Source organism: Mobula hypostoma, chromosome 18 (assembly GCF_963921235.1).
Source record: "Mobula hypostoma chromosome 18, sMobHyp1.1, whole genome shotgun sequence".
Taxonomy (NCBI): domain Eukaryota; kingdom Metazoa; phylum Chordata; class Chondrichthyes; order Myliobatiformes; family Myliobatidae; genus Mobula; species Mobula hypostoma.
This window is the reverse complement of record NC_086114.1, coordinates 9,940,012-9,960,299: the sequence shown is the minus strand read 5'-3', so window position 1 is coordinate 9,960,299 and position 20,288 is coordinate 9,940,012. Positions and strand designations below refer to the sequence as shown.

Here is a 20,288-nt window from a genome sequence, read left to right as displayed (position 1 = left end):
CCATGCTGGGCACTCCAATATAGTTCACATTCCTGACTCAGGTGAGCTTTATCAAGTGAAGAGATTAGTGGACAGGGAATGAGATTCAAGAACGTGCTCAAACCCATCTGGGAGCTCTAGACCATTCCCCTTCACAAGGGGAAGGTGCATTAAGAACCTCAAATCTAGGAATGATGAACGCCCAGAGCCCAATGTAGGTGGCAGAAAGAGTGCAATATCTCACAAATTATCCACTCACTCACCCTGAGGGTCACTGCCAGCCCTTTTGTGGAAACCTCTATAGATCCCACATTGGCTTCCTGAACTACCTCAAAATCCACTGAAAAGGAGTCCTCAATCCCTAGCGCTGCCTGCTGGTCTCTCCTCCCTCCTCAACAGTAAAGATGACAACAATCCGTTATGTGACTTGGAAACTGCCAGTACTAAATATTGTGGGCGGCCAGTCTTAGAGCTTCCAGTCGCCAGGATGAATTATGGCGATCGCGCGCAACGTCATTTCGGATGATTTCTTGCCAGTCACAAAGATGTCGGCGCGCAGATCTGGCGGTTGCTGTTTTCTGTGTTAAACCGGACACATCGATTTTGTTTCTGTTCCTGGGGGCAGCGACGACTGGGCGTTGGCGACCAGACCGGTGCCATGATCCACGAACTGCTTCTGGCCCTTAGTGGATACCCAGGCAGCATCTTCAGCTGGAATAAGCGCAGCGGCCTGCAGGTGAAGGCGGATCTCCGAGCACCATGGCAACCGGAGGCGGGAAGGGAGGCATAAGAGAGTATGCAAGATAGGGACACAGAATGCCGGAGGAACTCAGCAGGCCAGGCAGAATCAATGGAAAAGAGTACAGGGTCTCGGCCCGAAACGTTGATTGCACTCTTTTCCATAGATGCTGCCTGACCTGCTGAGTTCCTCCAGCATTTTGTGTGTGTTGCTTTATTTCTAGCATCTGGAGATTTTCTCAGTACTTTCCTATGCAATATAGGGGAAAGATGTAGGCAAAAGACAGAGGAGAGAGGAGGAAATTGGGGTAAAGCAAGAGAGGGAGGGTTCACGCAATAGGGGGATGCAAGAGAAGGAGGAGGGTGGCAAGAGAGGAAGGCAAGGATGTCGTGCTAGGTTAGGTCGAAGAGCTTATGTATAGTCAAGGCATGAGGATTTGGAGTGGGAAGGGTGGGACAGAATTTCAGAAGAGGGTGTGGGATCACAGGAAGTAACTAATATGACACAGGATGATGGATTGTTCTGTTATGTGGTACGTATGAGGTGTCTGATAGTAAAGGGTCACAGGTCTGGATTGTAAGAGTGGGGTGGCATTGCAGGAGTTGCTTTTGCAAGTTTGAGGGGAAGAACACTTATGGGGCTTTGTAAAAGCCGAGAGTTGCAAGCACAGGTGTGGGTCTCAGTGATGGGGAGTGTGGAGATAGGGAATGCAATTATGGATTAGTGTGTTGAAGCGGAGAGTGATAGTGAAAGGATTTTGTAATGGAGCGCCAGCAACCAGTGGTGCACTGTTGAGTTCTTCAGCGAGGCCCTTACTGTTCGTTAGATACTTGAATGATTTGGATGTGAATGGCAAAGTTATGATTAGTATATTTGCAGATATCATGGAAAATTCTGATATCGACTGTGATTAGTCTTTGGTTGCAGAATGTTTTGATGGCAAACGGAATTTAATCTTGATGCATTTTGACCAAAAACAGTGTATGGTAGGAACTCTGAAAGTACTGAGGAACAGAGGGATCTTGGCAGAGGACAAGTAGATGAGGCAGTTCAAGTTCAGTTTATTGTCATTCAACTGTAATCGAAATGACGTTCCACTGGTCCAAGCTGCACAACACAGTACATATAAATCATACACACAACACACACAAGTAATATTACCACTAGTTAATTAATAAGGTGCAATTCTGACACAAGTTTTAAAAAGTAAACAGTATAATGCTACTGGCACTTCATACATAATGAGATCTGGGTGGTGGTCATAGCCTTAACGGCCAGGGAAAAGATGCTGTTTCCCACCCTGACAGTTCTTGTCCTAATGCTACGGTACCTCCTGCCTGATGGTAGGGGGTCAGAGTTTGTCGGACGGATGGGAGGGATCTTTGACAAAGCCGAAGGCCCTACATACGCAGCACTCCTGATAAATATCTTTGATGGATAAGGAAGCAATTGGGATAATAACCTTTCTTTGCCAAGGCATTGAATAGTAGAACAGGGAGTTCATATAAAGCATCTGGATTATTGTGTACAATTTTGTTCACTACACTGCAGGAAAGATGTGTTTGAACTGCAAAGGGTGTAAAGGAGATTCACTGCGATGTTGCATGGGATGGAGCATTTTAGCTACAAGAGAATGAAAAAGAAGGTTTGCTTTCGACTGGGGCAGGTTGAGGTGTCTGACTAAGGTTTGCATGAAAGTGTAGTTGTTATTGTAACACTATTACAGCACCAGTGACCCAGATTCAATTCCACTGCTACCTGTAAGGAGTTTGAACGTTCTCCCCATTACCACGTGGGTTTCTTCCGGGTGCTCTGGTTTCTTCCCTTATTCCAAACAAAGTATGAGTTAGTTGTTTAATTGGTCAAATGGGTGTAATTGCGCTGTGTGGGCTCATTGGGCAGTTGGAAGGGTATGTTTCTGTGCTGTAAATAAAATTTTTAAAAACATCGTAAGGCAAAGATAAAAATATTTTCTCTTAAATGAGTTGTCGATAAACAGAGGGCATGTTTAAGGTAAGGGTCAGATTAATTGAAGAAGTTTTTTTTCACACAAGGGATGGTTGAAATCTGGAGTATGCATAGCCGAAGACATTTACATGGTATTTTGATGAGTGGTTGATAACAGGACTGATATAGATAGGGACTGATAGTCTGGTATGGATGTGATAGGCTGATGACATTATTGAAAAATAGAGCCCAGAATACTGAAGAAAATCTTCAGATAGATGTCCAAACCCTTGGTAATTAAGACCATAAGATTAGGAGCAGAATTAGACAATTTGGCCCATCAAGTCTGTTCCACTATTTGATCATGGCTGATTTATTTTTCCTTCTGAACTCTATTCTCCTGCCTTCTGTCCATAACCTTTGATGCCCCTACTAATAAAGAACCTATCAACTTCCGCTTTAAATGAATCATCTTAAGGGAAGAAAAAAGCAGTGTATAGTAAGGGAGGCTGCTGAAGATGCAGTTGCAGGTGGTAATATATTTTTTTGATTGATGCTTAGTGTTAATCCAAGTGCTATGTCCTCTCAACTTCAACCTTTCAGATTTGAAGGAATGCCATTTCTGATATGAGCAGTTTCAGAAGGCACACCACCAAAGTCAACTGAGGATGGATTGTAAATAACTCCCACTTGTTATGAATTTATAAGTATTTTTGGTTTGCTATGTTATTTCCTCAGTGGTGTCTCTTACATACAAAAATCATTGCAGGGCTTAACATGGAGATTCTGAGGTATCTAGAATTTGAGATCAGTCTCAAGGGGTCACCAATGCAGGACAGATGGGAAGAACTTTCTTTATCTGGATGGTGGTAAACATAGAAACATAGAAAATAGGTGCAGGAGTAGGCCATTCGGCCCTTCGAGCCTGCACCGCCATTTATTATGATCATGGCTGATCATCCAACTCAGAACCCCGCCCCAGCCTTCCCTCCATACCCCCTGACCCCCGTAGCCACAAGGGCCATATCTAACTCCCTCTTAAATATAGCCAATGAACTGGCCTCAGCTGTTTCCTGTGGCAGAGAATTCCACAGATTCACCACTCTCTGTGTGAAGAAGTTTTTCCTAATCTCGGTCCTAAAAGGCTTCCCCTCTATCCTCAAACTGTGGCCCCTCGTTCTGGACTTCCCCAACATCGGGAACAATCTTCCTGCATCTAGCCTGTCCAATCCCTTTAGGATTTTATACGTTTCAGTCAGATCCCCCCTCAATCTTCTAAATTCCAACGAGTACAAGCCCAGTTCATCCAGTCTTTCTTCATATGAAAGTCCTGCCATCCCAGGAATCAATCTGGTGAACCTTCTTTGTACTCCCTCTATGGCAAGGATGTCTTTCCTCAGATTAGGGGACCAAAACTGCACACAATACTCCAGGTGTGGTCTCACCAAGGCCTTGTACAACTGCAGTAGTACCTCCCTGCTCCTGTACTCGAATCCTCTCGCTATAAATGCCGGCATACCATTTGCCTTTTTCACCACCTGCTGTACCTACATGCCCACTTTCAATGACTGGTGTATAATGACACCCAGGTCTCGTTGCACCTCCCCTTTTCCTAATCGGCCACCATTCAGATAATAATCTGTTTTCCTATTTTTGCCACCAAAGTGGATAACTTCACATTTATCCACATTAAATTGCATCTGCCATGAATTTGCCCACTCACCCAACCTATCCAAGACACCCTGCATCCTCTTAGCATCCTCCTCACTGCTAACACTGCCACCCAGCTTCGTGTCATCCGCAAACCTGGAGATGCTGCATTTAATTCCCTCATCCAAGTCATTAATATATATTGTAAACAACTGGGGTCCCAGCACTGAGCCTTGCGGTACCCCACTAGTCAGTTTTAAAATTGACAACCAAAGAGAGCTGCAGAGGCTTAATCACTGTTTTTAGGACTGAGATTGACAGATTTTTTTGCGATATTAAAGGAATAATGGGGACAAGTGGACAAAATAAAAGTCAGCATAGCCTTGTTGGAGGCTGGAACAGTCACAGAGCTGAAAGGCCTATTTCTGTTTTTGTTTGTTATGCACCATCTTGCTAACAAGAGAGTGGGTTGTTTTCTTGCTTACTGAAGCCCATGTGCAATCAATCACCATTAATGAGATTTCTGAGGTAACACATCCTTCACATCCAACATATTTTGATGTATACCGAGGCTATGAAAAGCCCTGTATAAATAAAACTTATTAAAATAACTAATCTATCAGAATTCCGATGAGGGACGAAACCTCTCCAGTGTCAAAAACTAATCAAAAATTGCACTTAGGCAGTAGATTCTCAGAAGCTCTGTGGAACCAAGCAACCACCACAATTTAATATGCAAAAGGAAACTGGATCTAATTGTATTCTTGTAAGCTACAACTAAACAAATGAGAAAGATATAATATGTGGTATAGATAGTCGTGGGAGAATTTTAGCAAGAAGTTTTTTTAAATTGAAATAAAGTTTAAAGTAAAATTTATGATCTAGAGTACATACATGTCATCACATACAACCCTGAGATTCTTTTTCTGTGGGCATACTTAGCAAATCTATAGAAGAGTAACTGTAAACAGGATCTGTAAACTGTAAACAAACTGTGCAAATGCAGATAATAAATAAATAGCAACAAATACTAATAGTTTGATAAAGTCACCATATACTACATTGAGATTGATTTTCTTGCAGACACATAGTAGATCAAACAAGTACAATAAAAACAATGAGAAACTACACACAAAAACTGAAAAACAACCAATGTGCAAAAGGGAATAAACTGGGCAAATACAAAAAAAAACAACATTAATAATATTAAATAAATAATACTAAAAGCATGAGTTGTAAGAGTCCTTAAAAGTGAGTCCATAGATTGTGGAATAAGTTCAGTGTTATTGTGTGTGATGTAATCCATGCTGCTTCAGGAGCTTGATGGTTGAAGGGTAATAACTGTTCCTGAACCTGGTGGTGTGGGACCTAAGGCTCCACCTTCCTGATGACAGAAGTGAGAATAGTGCATGGCCTGGATGGTGGAGGTCTTTGATGATGGATGCTACTTTCTTGTTCAGCGCTTCTTGCAGATGGTGTGGAGAGCTTTTTCTGTTTTGGAAGGAGCTGTATCCACTACTCTTTATAGGTCTTTCTGTTCTTGGGCATTGGTGTTTCCATATAACCTGTAATACAGCCAGTCAGGATGCGCTCCTCTGTGCATCTGTAGATCTATAGATTATGTGCATTTAAAATCTCACATAAATCACTAACACAAAATAGGTCCAATAAGGTGTTGCGGTAATACATCATCATCGTTAGAGGAATAGCTGTTAACACAGGATATCACAAGAATTAATGCAGTGACATGAATTGTGCCTAGAATTTAGACGTCCAACTTCCTTCCTAGCAGCCAGGATTATATACTGTTCTCACGGTGTATCCTGATCTGAATCAGATACTCATCTGCAATATTTGACATTTGAAAGAAAAACTAATGATCCTCATGACCCTTTCAATTGTTGATAACTTTGTGCTCATCAAGTCATAAATCTTTCTATTGATGGCACTATCAAAGCTTGCAAGCTGGGTTTGACTGATCTAAAAATGCTTCATGGTCTGCCTCTCACCACTATCAGAGCACTTGTGGACCTGGTACATAGACTCTAACCTCAAATGATAGGCTGTCTGTAAATATCACTTGATCTGATTAAAGTAATTTTTTTTAAAAACTGGCCTAGAGTGAACACACTATGAGAAATCTAGGGGACACCTGGAAAGGGAAAATTCAAGATTATTTCATACCAAGTAAAATCAATGAGCTTGAGTTTTTTAAATTAAGCATATTCAAAGTTCAAAGTAAATTTATTGTTAAAGTACTCCTATGATTGTATGACTAAGTACAGCTCCAACACCATATTTAAGTTTGCTGATGCACTACTGTTGTGGGCCTTATCAAAGGTGGTGATGAATCAGCATACAGGAGGGAGATTGAAAATTGAGCACACCTACATGAAATGCTGTCTTAGAAAAGCAACATTTGTCATCAAGGGATCCTCACCACCCAGGCCATGCTCTTTTCCCACTGCTGCCATCAGGCAGACCATGCAAGTGCCTCAGGATTCACACCAGGTTCAAGAACAGGATAAATGCACTCCTCTGTTGAGATGTTCTCACAAGCAATGATCTCACTTTAAAGACTCTTTATCTTATTATTTCATGCTGTTGTTATTTATTGCTATTTATTTGTAGTTGCATTTCAACAGTTTGTTCTGTCTTCAATGCTCTTGCTCTTTCATTGATCCTATTTACAGTTACTATTCTATAGATCTGCTGAGTATGCCCGCAGGAAAAAGAATCTCAGGGTTGTATGTGGTGATATGTATGTACTCTGATAATAAATTTTAATTTGAACATGTATGTCACCATATACACCCCTAAGATTCATTTTCCTGCAGACATAATCGGCAAATCTATGGAATAGTAACTATAACAGAATCAATGAAAAAATCAACTGGAGTGCAGAAGACAACAAACTGCAAATGCAAATATAAATAAATAGCAATAAGTAAAGAGAATATGAGATAATTAGATAAAGAGTCCTTAAAGTGAGATGATTGGTGGTGGGAACATCCCAATACATAGATAAGTGAGTGTAGTTTTCCACTTTTGTTCAAGAGATTGATGGTTGTGGGGTAGTAACTGCTCTTGAACCTGGTGGTGTGAGTCCTGAGGCACTTGTACCTTCTAGCTGATAGCAGCAGTGAGAAAAGAAGGCATTTCATGTAGATATGCTCGATGGTTGGAAGGGCTTTCCCCCGATGTACTGGGTCGAATCCACTACCTTTTGTCAGAGATAGGGCAGAAAACGGTGAAGTGAAAGAAGGCCGCTACCTCACAATGATGTTGTACAGCCTGATTCCATTTCTCATGCTCCTATATAAATTAAGGTAAAGATCCAGAATCATTTAGTAGGGGATTGTACTGCAATGGGGGACAATATTTGCATGGCTGATTAAATTGGACGGACCAAATCCTTCAGTTGTCATTGTTATACACTTATTAGTTCAAAACTCTGTATTTTCTAGGCATTCCAAAGCTGTCGGTGCTGAACAAGCGAAGGGATAGTTTAGGATGTCAGTAATATCTACACGCAGTTTTAATTCAGAGCAACACACAAAATGTGGAGAAGATATTTCCTCTCGTGGTGGAGTCTTAAGACCAGAGGGCGCAGCCTCAAAGTACAAGGATATCCCTTAAGAACAGAGATGAGGAGGAATTTCTTCAGCTAGAAGATGATGAATCTATGGAATTCATTTCCATGGACAGCTGTGGAGGCCGTCGTTGGGTGTACTTAAAGCAGAGGTTATTAGGTTCTTGATTAATAAGGGTGTCAAAGGATATGGGAAGAAGGCAGGAGGTTGAGGTTAAGATGTATAATAAATCAGCCATGATGCAGTGGTGGAGCATTGCATCCATAGATGGTCCCTGACTTGCTGAGTTCCTCCAGCATTTTGTGTGTACTCTGGATTTCTGGCATCTACAGAATCTGTTGTGTATAAGATGTATATTGGTGTATTTGACAGATGAATGACTTAAGTGCTGAGAACATTTGACACTGTAGCCACTAATCAAATACAAACTATTTATATTACTGCGTATTAAGCCATGCCCTAAGCTAACAGTTATATCTGATTGTACCTAGGTATCTCAGGATCTGCCTTTTCTTCATCCAAGTGAGACCAGTGTCTTAAATCGATTGTGCAAGTTAGGCACTGACTACATTCGCTTTACTGAGTTTGTGGAGCAGTATACCGGACATGTACAGCAGGTAGGTTCTATGGCCACTGATCTATGCTGAGGTTTTGTATACACCTCTGTATTGCTTCCCTGTCAATACTTCTGACTTGTAAAGCACTTTTAAGGTGATGCTTTTCAGATAACCTCCACAAATGTGAATTTTCATAGATCACTCAAAATAGTCACCAGGCTATCGTGCCTGGATTGGAGAATATGTCTTACGAGGATCGATTGACTAAGCTGGGGCCTTACTCTTTGGAGTGAAGGTGGATAAGATGCGATTTCATAGAGGTGATAAGAGGCATAGATCAAATGGACAGCCAGAGGCTTTTTCCCAGGGTGGAATTGGCTAATACATGGGCGCATAATTTTAAGGTAATAGGAGGAAATTATATGGGGGGATGATAAAGGTAGGTTTTTGACACGGAGAGTGGTGGGTGCACAGAACGCACTGCTAGGGGTGGTGGCAGAAGCAGTTACATTAGGGACATTTAATAGACTCTTGGATAGGCACGTGTATTATAGAAAAATGGAGGGCTATGTAGGAGGTAATCTATGTTAGATTGATCAAGGATCAAATTTAGTCATCATATACATTTACATGTATTAGGATTTTGCTGTGGTGTGTTGATCAGAGCATGATCTTAGAGTAGGATCGTAAAGTATTGATCTTGGGGTAGGCTAAAAGGTTGGCTGAACATCGTGGGCCAAAAGGGCTGTACTGTGCTGTGATGTTCTATGCTATACAACAGTATAAGGTGGCAAAATCTGCTCCATTTCTCCTCTTAAGATTCAAGGTTATTTTAATGTCATTTCCAGTACACAAGTGTAAAAGAAAACAAAATAATTATTACTCTGGATCTGGTGCAGTACAAAACAAACTAAGATAAAGAACACTATACGTAGTGTGATCTTATGTCCATAAAGTGACACTAGCACAGAAGTATCTTCACATCAGATGACTCTAACAGGAAATGATAAAGTGGTTGTAGGGTGAATTAGTGGGTGGAGGTATTGATCAATCTTACTGTTTGGGAAAAGTAACTCTTTTTGAGTCTGGTAGTCCTGCATGGGTGCTCTACTTAGCCTCCTCTCTGATGGAAGTGAGGCAAACAGTCCATAAGCAGAATACCTCATGATGTTACTGGCCGTTTTCCAGAACCTCTCTGTATATACATTGTTGATGGTGGGTAATCTGGTGCCGGTGACGTGTTGGGCAGTTTTGACTACCTGTTGTAGAGCAGTTTCCGTACCATGCAGTGATGCAACATGTTAGGCTGCTCTCTACTGCACTTCTGTAGGAGGATGTGAGTATTGATGTGCATAGTTCAGCTCTCTTCAGCCTCTTCAGAAAGTAGAGGTGTCAGGAAACTTTCTAGGCATTCAGCCATGTCCAGATGGGACTTATGGCTTGAACTCCAGTGAACAGTGTGATTACTGATATGCAGATGGTTGCGATCCAGTCACTGGATTTTGCCGCTGGACTGGTAAATATCAACAATACAGATATTTTGCAGTACTATTCTGATGTTAACATGCACTTACACTCATTAGCCCATCCATTTCAAGGTTCCACTTGTTGAGCATTCAAAGTGTACTCTTCTGCACAACACTGTTGTAATGCGTGGTTATTTGAGTTACTGTCGCCTTCCTGTCAACTTGAACCACTCTGGCCATTCTCCTTTGATCTCTCTCATTAACAAGGCATGTTCAGCCACAGAACGACCACTCACTGGATTTTTTTTTCGGTTTTTGCACCATTCTCTGCAAACTCTAGAGATTGTTCTGTGCGAAAATCCCAAGACATCAGCAGTTTTTAAAATACACATACCACCCCATCTGGCACCAACAATCATTCCATGTTCAAAGTCACTTAGGTCCTATTTCTTCCCCATTCTGAAGTCTAGTCCGACTACAACTGATCCTCTTGACCATGTCTGCATGCTTTTATGCATTGAGTTACTGCCACATGATTGACTGATTAGATATCTGCATAAATGATCAGGTGTATACGTGTACCTAATAAAGTGGCCACTGGGTTAATTTTGCAACTTGTTTGCACTGGTACTGATCACAGAGCTGGAAATGTAATCAGACCTACAACAAGTCATTACAGTATAATGTTGCTGGGCAGCGCTTCCATTCAAGTCTTGTTTCAGAATACTTGTCTAAAATACCTGTCAACATCTTTCACACAGAGAGTGGTGGGTGCGTGGATTGCACTGCCAGCGGGAGTGGTGTAAGCGGATGCAATAGGGTTTTTTAAGAGCCTCTTAGATAGGTACATGGAGCTTAGAAAAATAGACGGAAATTCTAAGCAGTTTCTAGAGTAGGTTACATGGTCGGCACAACATTGTGGGCCAAACGACCTGTAATATGCTGTAGATGTCTATGTTTTATGTAGATTGTAGGATGTGTTCTGTAGCCATGAGAGGTTGTGCAAGATGTGCACTCCCGGGACTTTGAAACTCCTCGTAGCTTCCACTGCCATGCCTTCAATGTAAAGAGGGATGTGAGTGGTGTGAGTTTTCCTGAAGTTGATAACTATCTCCTTTGTTTTGTTGACATTTGAGAAAGAGGGTATTTGCCTGGCACCAGACTTTGAGCTCTTCCACCGACTTGCTGTAAGCCTTCTCATTGTTGGTGAAGAGCCCCACCACTGTTGTGTTATCAGTGAACTTGACAATGTGATTACTTGGGTGTTTGTTCATTGGGTCATGTGTGCGTAAAACTCAAGTTAGATAGTGCTCTGATAGCAATCTCCTGTAACAAGGCAGAAACAGTGGCCTCAGCAGTCTATTATCCTTAAACCAGAATTATTGAGACATATTACGAGGCCTGAACCAGGCCACCAGAGACAGAGAACAGGCACTGAGGCTGTCTGTGGTGGATATCTTGATCTAGATCAGGGGTTCACAAACTGGGGTTCACGACCCTTTGCTTAGTGGTATTGGTCTGTGGCATAGAAAAGGTGGTTACTCCTTGAAAATGTATCTTTTCCTGTTGATCTGCCTCTCTACCAGAGGACTTTAGGTTCAGACCAAGGGAATAATTGTCAAACACAGTTTACTTAAGGTTACATACTGTTTATTAGCAACTTTGTGTCGCTCAATTGATTTACAGAGTCCCGCTCATAGAGCCTGGATATCTATAACCAAGTGAGCCCTGAGCACTGTCCAGGGCTGCTTGTTAAACATTTGTCATCACATAGTACTCTGATCATTGCCAGCCATCCTTGATTAGTGGTTACACAAAGCAGCTATCTCATGCAACATGCACTCCTTTGTTCCTTGCATCAAGCAATCCTATGGTTAGCAGTTTAGTAAGGCACTATTATCTTGCAACATTATTCTTATCGCGCAACTAGTCAAGCTGCAAACAAGTCAGTCAGGTTTTAACCCTTTTTATTCTGTATATAATTCCTCATTCCTTTTCTTATATAACAATGATGATAATGTTTCAACATAATCTCATTGAATCAGGAAATAAAGAACTGGAAAGTGGACAAACCATGGATCAACTCTAGTTTTATTGAGTGCTTACATACTTTATTTCTAATTTTTGTATTCTTAATTATATGAATTAAGCATAAATATGACATGATTCTATTGAGTGGATAACTCCACTCAACTTCACTTGTCCCGTCATTGAAATGTTCCCACAACCTGTGGACTCAGTTTCAAGGACTCTTCATCTCATGTTCTTGATATTTATTGCTTATTTATTATTATTATTATTTGTTTTTTAATTGCACAGTTTTCTTTTGAACACCAGCTGAATTCCAAGTTCGTGTAGTCTTTCAGTGACGCAGTTATGGTTATTATTCTATAGGTTTATTGAGTATGCCCACAGGGTTGTATATGGTGACATACAGGATATGTACTTGGGTAACAAATTTACTTTGATCATTGAAAGAACACTCAATTTAACCTGCCGCTTGGTTACCCTAGTGGCAATAATATATAGTATATTATATTATATTATGGACAAATGAGCAATTCCTATTTATTTATCCTCAAAAGTTGATTCTGAAAATTTCTTTCAGATCTGGTTTTAATATTTTCTTTTCCTGTGAAGAAATTCCCAATAACTATAAGGCTGTAACAGAGAAGTACATGGAATCTTCGCACTTGGCCTAGGCAGATTATGTTGATGTTTATACTGCCGTCAAGTTTCTCATCTCCATGTCATTCTTCATTGTTGTCTTTGAAATATTTCTTTCCTTTAAGGCAATAACTGTATAGTCCTCATCAATACCCGCCGATGCTCGTATTTTGGTGGAAACGGTGTCAGCTCATGACTTTTAAGTTCTGTGCCCATTTGTCTGTTTTGCTGTGTTCCTTATTGCTATATCGTTCACCTGGATCTTCTGTCGGAATATTGTTACAACTGAATTATTCAAAATGCTTCTATATATGGTGGGAATATTCTGGTTAGAATGATAAATACAGTGGAACTCCTGACCCTATTTTCACACAAGATACAAAGAAGCTCCAAAGCAGGCCATTTGCCCAAACGGTAAATGATGGTCACCATAAAGATTGTGGTTCTGTTCATATCTATCCTCCTTATTATCCTTTTCCATTCATCTGATCTTTCTTAAATGAACCAGTAACAGCTAGTCTTATGTTACAGGAGTGCCACCCTTCCCAGCAGGGCCAGACAGGACTGCACGGGATTTACCTTCGTGCCTTCTGTACAGGACTAGACTCGGTGCTGCAGCCCTACAGGCAGGCACTCCTTGACCTGGAGCAGGAGGTAATTGTCTTCACCTTTACTATAACATTGCAGGAAAATGGAGCTGCTAAAACTGTTCTATTATCATTTGAATGAGTTGCTATTGATAAATTTTCAGTAACCTGGCATTGTTCTCTGGGCAAAGTGTCAGCTATACAGTTCCACCTGTCCTTAATCTGAAGTTTGGTCTGCACTTTAGAGATCTTCAGGTGATTGTTAAAGATCCTGTGATACTATTTCAAAAAGCAGGGAGGTCTTCAGGTACCTTGGACAACATTCCTACTTCCATCTATGCAATAGCGCTTCTCTCAATTAAATCATGTAAATTACCTTTACATGTATAAATGCTGTGTGAGAAAGGCCAGCTAGTTTAACTTATCTGTCACATTCAGTCATCATGTGTTTAAGAAGTTTCAACTACCAGTTACTTTGTAGTCGTGTGAGGGAGCCAAAAAGCTTCTGGTGAATTCAGAGAACACAAGTATGAGTCCTAATGAAAGGTCTCAGCCTGAAACATCGACTGTTTATGTCCCTCCATAAATGCAGTCTTACCTGCTGAGTTCCTCTAGCATTTTGTGCATTACTCAAGATTTCCAACTTCTGCAGAGTCTCGTGTCTACAAAATATGGGGATATTTTCTCTCTTCAAATATTATCCAAATATTATCTAGGTTCTCAAGTCACTGTGTAACATCACTTCTTGTTGCACCTACAATACATTTATCGTAGGGGTTCAAAGTTAAAATTGAATTTATTGTCATATATGTTTTCACAGGTGCAATAACAAGCATTACTTGCAACAGCATCACAGGCACATAGCATCATATAAACAGTGTTCACAAGAAAATCATAAAAACACCTTTTACAAGAGAACACAATTAGAATCAAAGAAAAAGCAAAATCCATTTTAGTGAAAAATGGTCATAATGTTGCTAAACTCTACTGATAAGACTGCAGATTAGCTCAAGAACTGAATGATTGAAGAGAAGTCGCTGTTCTTGAACCTAATAAAGAAAGGATTTACATATATGTAATGTCTTGCACAAGTGTACAGTCTTCAGACATTCCAATCTACCTTATAGCCAGTTAACTGCTTTTGAAATTTCATCACTTTTGCAGCTAATTTGTATGCAGCTTGTTCTGCAGAGAAGCATTGAGATAAATTACTACGTTTTCTATTACAGTGATGTTGGTTAAGAGATTAAAAATTGTCAAATGCATGCATTTTTCTAATGAATCTTAATACACTCTTCTGGCTCTAACAAGATGATATATTGCCTGTATGTTTTTTTCCAGTTCTTGGCAGACCCGCACCTCTCTGTCTCTCACGTCAACTACTCCTTGGATCAGGTGAGCATATGTCACAAGTACATTGAAGCTATTCCAGATTCATTAGCTGATTGGATGAGTGCCCATCTTTGAAAAGTGACTTTCAAAATTGCTGAATCACTTCTGGCGTTTGATGTCAAAACTAAGTATCTTGGCATGTCTGCAGACCAGTCAGTGAAGCATGTAGTCAGAGGAGTTTTGGGTGCAGCATCAGTGGATTGAACTTGGTCTAGAGCCACCATTTGGCACCTTACAAGGATCAACTCAAAGAATATGAGCTTTCTATAATCTCTTATTAAGTCTAAACATGCTAACGTAGAACAATTTATCATGATTCTTTCATTTTTACTTATTCCCTCTCCTATTTTTCAAAATACTCCAAATGTAAAGTTTTGCATTGTGAGCATTTGACGAGAGACTGGATTGGGAATATTCTGCTCCATTGCTTTTACGACACTTTCACATGCCGAAAAGTGTACTTGACTCTACCATTCTGAGCTGACTTGCTGAGCTAAAATGTTCTGATACAATTATGGCTGGCTCTCAGCTTGGATCTAAAATTAAAACCTTACCTGAACTGTCCCTATCTTGAGTTCCAAGTCTCTTTTTTTTCCCTCTAGAACCTGATCACAGCATCACTTTCCTCTCTTGGAGTAATACTTGGTATGGCAACTGCTCTGCTAATGACCACAAAAATCTGCAGAGAGTGGACATAGTTCAGCACATAGACACCAGCTTCCCTTCCATGGATTCTGTTGATGCTTCTTACTGTATCAGTGAAGCAGTCAGCATAATCAAAGACTTCACCCATCCCACAAATTCTGTCTTCTTCCTTCTTCCATCAGGTAGAAGGTACAAAAGCTTGAAAGCAAGTACCACCAGGCTTCTACTCTCTTTTCACTCCCCCCCCCCGCCCCCACCGTTCTAAGACCCAGGACTATTGAATGGTTCCCTAGTATAATAAGATAGATACTTGGCCTCACAATCAACCCCGTTATGGTCTTGCACCTTATTGTCTGCCTTTCTCTGCGGCTTGCACCTTATTCTGCATGTTGTTTTACTTCGTACTACCGCAATGCACTGTCATGATTTGTATGCAAGACAAGCTTTTTACTGTACCTCTGTACATGTGATAATAAACCAGTTCCAATTCTAATGAAGTTGGAAATATTTTGCAAACTTGGGGGAGAAAAGGAGACGTTCTAAAAAGGAACGTAACATAAGAACATAAGAAATAGGAGCAGGAGTAAGACATCTGGCCCGTCAAGCCTGTTCTGCCACTCAATAAGATATTGGCAGATCTGGCCATGGACTCATCTCCACCTACCTGCCTTTTCCCCATAACCCTTAATTCCCTTACTATGCAAAAAATCTATCCAATCTTGTCTTAAATATATTTGCTGAGGTAGCCTCCACTGCTTCATTGGATTCATTGAATTCCACAGATTCACCACTTTCTGAGAAAAGCAGTTCCTCCTCATCTCCATCCTAAATCTACTCCCCTGAATCTTGAGGCTTTGTCCCCAAGCTCTAGACTCACCTACCAGTGAAAACAACTTTCCTGCCTCTATCTTATCTATTCCTTTCATAATTTTAAGATCTCCCCTCGTTCTTCTGAATTCCAGCGAGTACAGTCCTCGGCAACTCGATCTCTCCTCATAGCATAATGTCATCATCTCTGGAATCAACCTGGTGAACCTCTTCTGCACTGTCTCCCTTAAGTAAGGAGACCAGAACTGCCTGCAGTACTTTAGTTGTGGCCTCACCAGTACCCTGTACAGTTGCAGCATAACCTCCCTGCCCTTAAATTCAATCCCTTCAAATGTATGAACAGTGCATATATTTATATAAGCTATTGAGCTGGTCACCCCAGCTCAGTCCTGAATATGTAACACAACATATACACCTGCCCCATCGTGAACCTAATACGTCCCTTTGTGCTCAGTTCAGGTAGCCTACCTCTGGTACTGACTTCCCTTCTTACTTACCATTGTTGTTCTTAGTTTCAGCTGCTGTTCCCATCTGTTATGGTGGTGGTTGAACAAATCAAGTCTCAAAAGGTAAGTTGATTCAGTGCTGACTTCCTTTATCGAGTGGCACTTGTGTGGGTCCAAGCACTCTATCATATTGTTTGAGAATAATTTATCGGTGGCTGATATATATTTATAGTTCCTGGTCATAGAAGTTTAACCTAACAAGGCTTTCTTATCACACCCTATAATGATTTGAAAGATTTCTCAAAAGTAAGCCTAAAGTTCTCTATTTTCCAGAAAGAAATGAATTATATTTCTTATGCCCCTTTATATTTAACTCCTTCAGGACATTGCAAAGTGCATTGGGTACCACGGTAGCATAAGTGGTTAGCGTGACACTATTACAGCTCCAGGTGTTGAAATTCGGCGTTCAGTCCCGGCATAAGGGGTTTGTATACAATCCCTGTGGAATGTGTGGGTTTCCTCCAGGTGCTCCAGTTTCCTCCCACAGTCCAAAGACATACTGATTAGTAAGTTGTTTGGTCATTGTAAATTGTCCCATGATTAGTCTAGGGTAAAATCGGCTTGGTGGCGGCAATGCTCAAAGGGCCGGACAGGCTTATTGCGTGTTGTAGCTTTAAATAAATAAATACTTATTGAAGCTTGGTCAATGTTGTAATAAAGGAAATGAGGCTACAAAGTAGATGATTGGTTTCATAGACTTTTCTGCAGACATGATTCGAGTGCGGACCTGGATATTTATTAAATTCTGTCTGTAATGCTGCTTTGCCCAAGCTCTCTGATGTTACATTCCAGTTATACTCCGGGTGAAAAATTTCCCCTCCTTAGATCCCCTCGTCACAAGTGTCCTTATCAATACTCTTTGTTGCCTCCTCAACAAATGTACTCTGCTTGGTCAGCGTCTGTCCTTGACAAAGCCATGCTGGCCATATCTGATTAGTGCATTGCAGGCACAAGAGATCTGGCAGATGCTGGAAATCTTGAGCAACACACACAAGATGCTGGAGAACTCAGTAGGTCAATCAGCATCCACGGAGGGAGGGAAACAAGCAGTCACTGCCTCAGGCCAAGACCCCCCCCCAAAAAAAAATGTTTTAACAATTAAAAAGATATAAAAATATAAAAGGAACTATATTGTAATTACTGAATAATTGAATTTAGATAGGTGATTATATAAAAATACAAACAAAGGTAGGAAACTTAAACTACATGAAAAATGAGAATTTTCTACACTGTAATCCAACAGGAGAGAATGGGTGTGGATATTTAATGACAACTGTACGTAGCATAATGTGATTTGTTGAATTTCATGTGGTTAGTCAGCATCTGTGCCTTTGCAAATTGGAAAGGGGTAGAGTGGCTACCAACGTCAAGAAGAAAAGAAAAGCTTACGAAAGGTTCAAAAAACTAGGTAATGATAGAGATAAGGCCAGCAGGAAGGAGCTTAAAGATGAAATTAGGAGAGCCAGAGGGGCCATGAGAAGGCCTTGGTGAGAAGGATTAAAGAAAGCCCCAAGGCATTCCACAAGTATGTTAAGAGCAAGAGGATAAAATGTGAGAGAATAGGACCAATCAAGTGTGACAGTGGAAAAGTGTGTATGGAACCGTAGGACATGGCAGAGGTACTTAATGAATACTTTGTTTCAGTATTCACTATGGAAAAGGATCTTGGCGATTGTAGGGATGACTTACAGTGGACTGAAAAGCTTGAGCATATAGACATAAAGAAAAAAGATGTGCTGGAGCTTTTGGAAAGCATCAAGTTGGATAAGTCTCTGGGACCAGACAAGATGTACCCCAGGTTACTGTGGGAGGTGAGGGAGGTGATTGCTGAGCCTCTGGCAATGATCTTTGTATCATCAATGGGAGAGGTTCCAGAGGATTGGAGGGTTGCAGATTTTGTTCCCTTATTTAAGAAAGGGAGTAGAGATAGCCCAGGAAATTATAGACCAGTGAATCTTACTTCAGTGGTTGGTAAGTTGATGGAGAAGACCCTGAGAGGCAGGATTTATGAACATTTGGAGAAGCATAATATGATTAGGAATAGTCAGCATGGCTTTGTCAAAGGCAGGTTGTGCCTTACGAGCCTGATTGAATTTTTTGAGGATGTGACTGAACATGTTAATGAAGGTAGAGCAGTAGATGTAGTGTATATGGATACCAGCGAGGCATTTGACAAGATACCCCATGCAAGGCTTATCCAAGGGGACTTGCATTGAGGATCCAGATTTGGCTTGCCCACAGAAGTCAAAGAGTGGTTGTAGGTGGCTCATATTATGCATGGAGGTCGGCAACCAGTGGTGTGCCTCAGGGATCTGTTCTGGGGCCCCTTCTCTTTGTGATTTTTATAAATGACCTAGATGAGGAAGTGGAGGGATGGGTTAGTAAATTTGCTGATGACACAGGATTGGCGGTGTTGTGGATAGTGTGGAGGGCTGTCAGAGATTATAGCGGGACATTGATAGGATGCAAAACTGGGCTGAGAAGTGGCAGATGGAGTTCAACCCGGGTAAGTGTGAGGTGCTTCATTTTGGTAGGTCAAATATGATGACAGAATGTAGTATTAATGGCAGAGTGAAGACTCTTGGCGGAGTGAAGGATCAGAGAGATCTTGGGGTCCGAGTCCATAGGACACTCAAAGCTGCTGTGCGGGTTGACTGTGTGGTTAAGAAGGCGTACTGTGCATTGGCCTTCATCAACTGTGGGATTGAGTTTAAGTGCCGAGAGGTAACGTTGCAGCTATATAGGACCCTGGTCAGACCCCATTTGGAGCACTGTGCTCAGTTCTGGTCACCTCACGACAGGAAGGATGTGGAAACTATAGAAAGGGTGCTGAGGAGATTTACAAGGATGTTGTCTGGATTGGGGAACATGCCTTATGAGAATAGGTTGAGTGAACTCTGCCTTTTCTCCTTGGAGCGGCAGAGGATAAGAGGTGACTTGATAGAGGTATATAAGATGATGAGAGCCATTGATTATGTGGATTGTCAGAGGCTTTTTCCCAGGGCTGAAATGGCTAACATGAGAGGGCACTTGGAAGTAGGTACAGAGGAGATGTCAGGGGTAAGTTTCTTAAGCAGAGAGTGATGAGTGCATGGGATGGGCTGCTAGCGACGGTGCGGAGGCAGATACGATAGGGTCTTTTAAGAGCCTCCTGGATAGATACATGGAGCTTAGAAAAATAGAGGGCTGTGGGTAACCCTAGGTAATTTTTAAAGTAAGTACATGTTCGTCACAGCATTGTGGGCTGAAGGGCCAGTATTGTGCTGCAGGTTTTCTATGTTTCTAATGTCTGTGAAACCATGCCACAGTAATTTTCATGAAGAGGTGCACCAAAATTAGGCCTCTTCAAATGACAGTGAATATTTAAAGTGTAATATTGAATTGTGAGCAATAAATCACCAGCTTAACAGGTCAGTTGGCTCTCATTTTGCTTACTTTCTTTCGTCCTGTTAGATCCATGGTTGCCAGCTCCTGGAGACTGTCCATAAACACAGCTGTGGAGGACTTCCACCAGTTCGCAGTGCACTGGAGAAGTAAGGGACAGACAATTTATGCATGCTATGTACTACAGGTTTCCTGTTACTGTACGCAACCTTTGGTTCTGAGCATAATCTAGAAATATCAAGAAAGCAGTGCCAACGACCCCTGCAACATGCCTGTTCAGGTTACAGAAATCTGTTCTTATCAAATGCAAAAATGTTGATCCAACGTTTGCGATGTGCAGTAAAGTTT

General features: G+C 41.2%; 1 protein-coding gene across 1 annotated transcript in view; it reads left to right on the top strand.

Moving 5' to 3' along the window:
- The first annotated feature begins 534 nt into the window (after positions 1 to 534).
- Positions 535 to 20,288, top strand: part of tubgcp4 (tubulin gamma complex component 4) — a 55,983-nt gene continuing 36,229 nt past the window's right edge. Inside the window, exons 1-6 of the mRNA XM_063070142.1 lie at positions 535 to 715; positions 8,400 to 8,525; positions 13,130 to 13,252; positions 14,527 to 14,580; positions 16,563 to 16,619; positions 20,010 to 20,089. Coding sequence (XP_062926212.1) covers positions 638 to 715; positions 8,400 to 8,525; positions 13,130 to 13,252; positions 14,527 to 14,580; positions 16,563 to 16,619; positions 20,010 to 20,089 — 518 coding nt within the window. The 5' untranslated portion in view covers positions 535 to 637. The remainder of the gene's footprint in view (positions 716 to 8,399; positions 8,526 to 13,129; positions 13,253 to 14,526; positions 14,581 to 16,562; positions 16,620 to 20,009; positions 20,090 to 20,288) is intronic.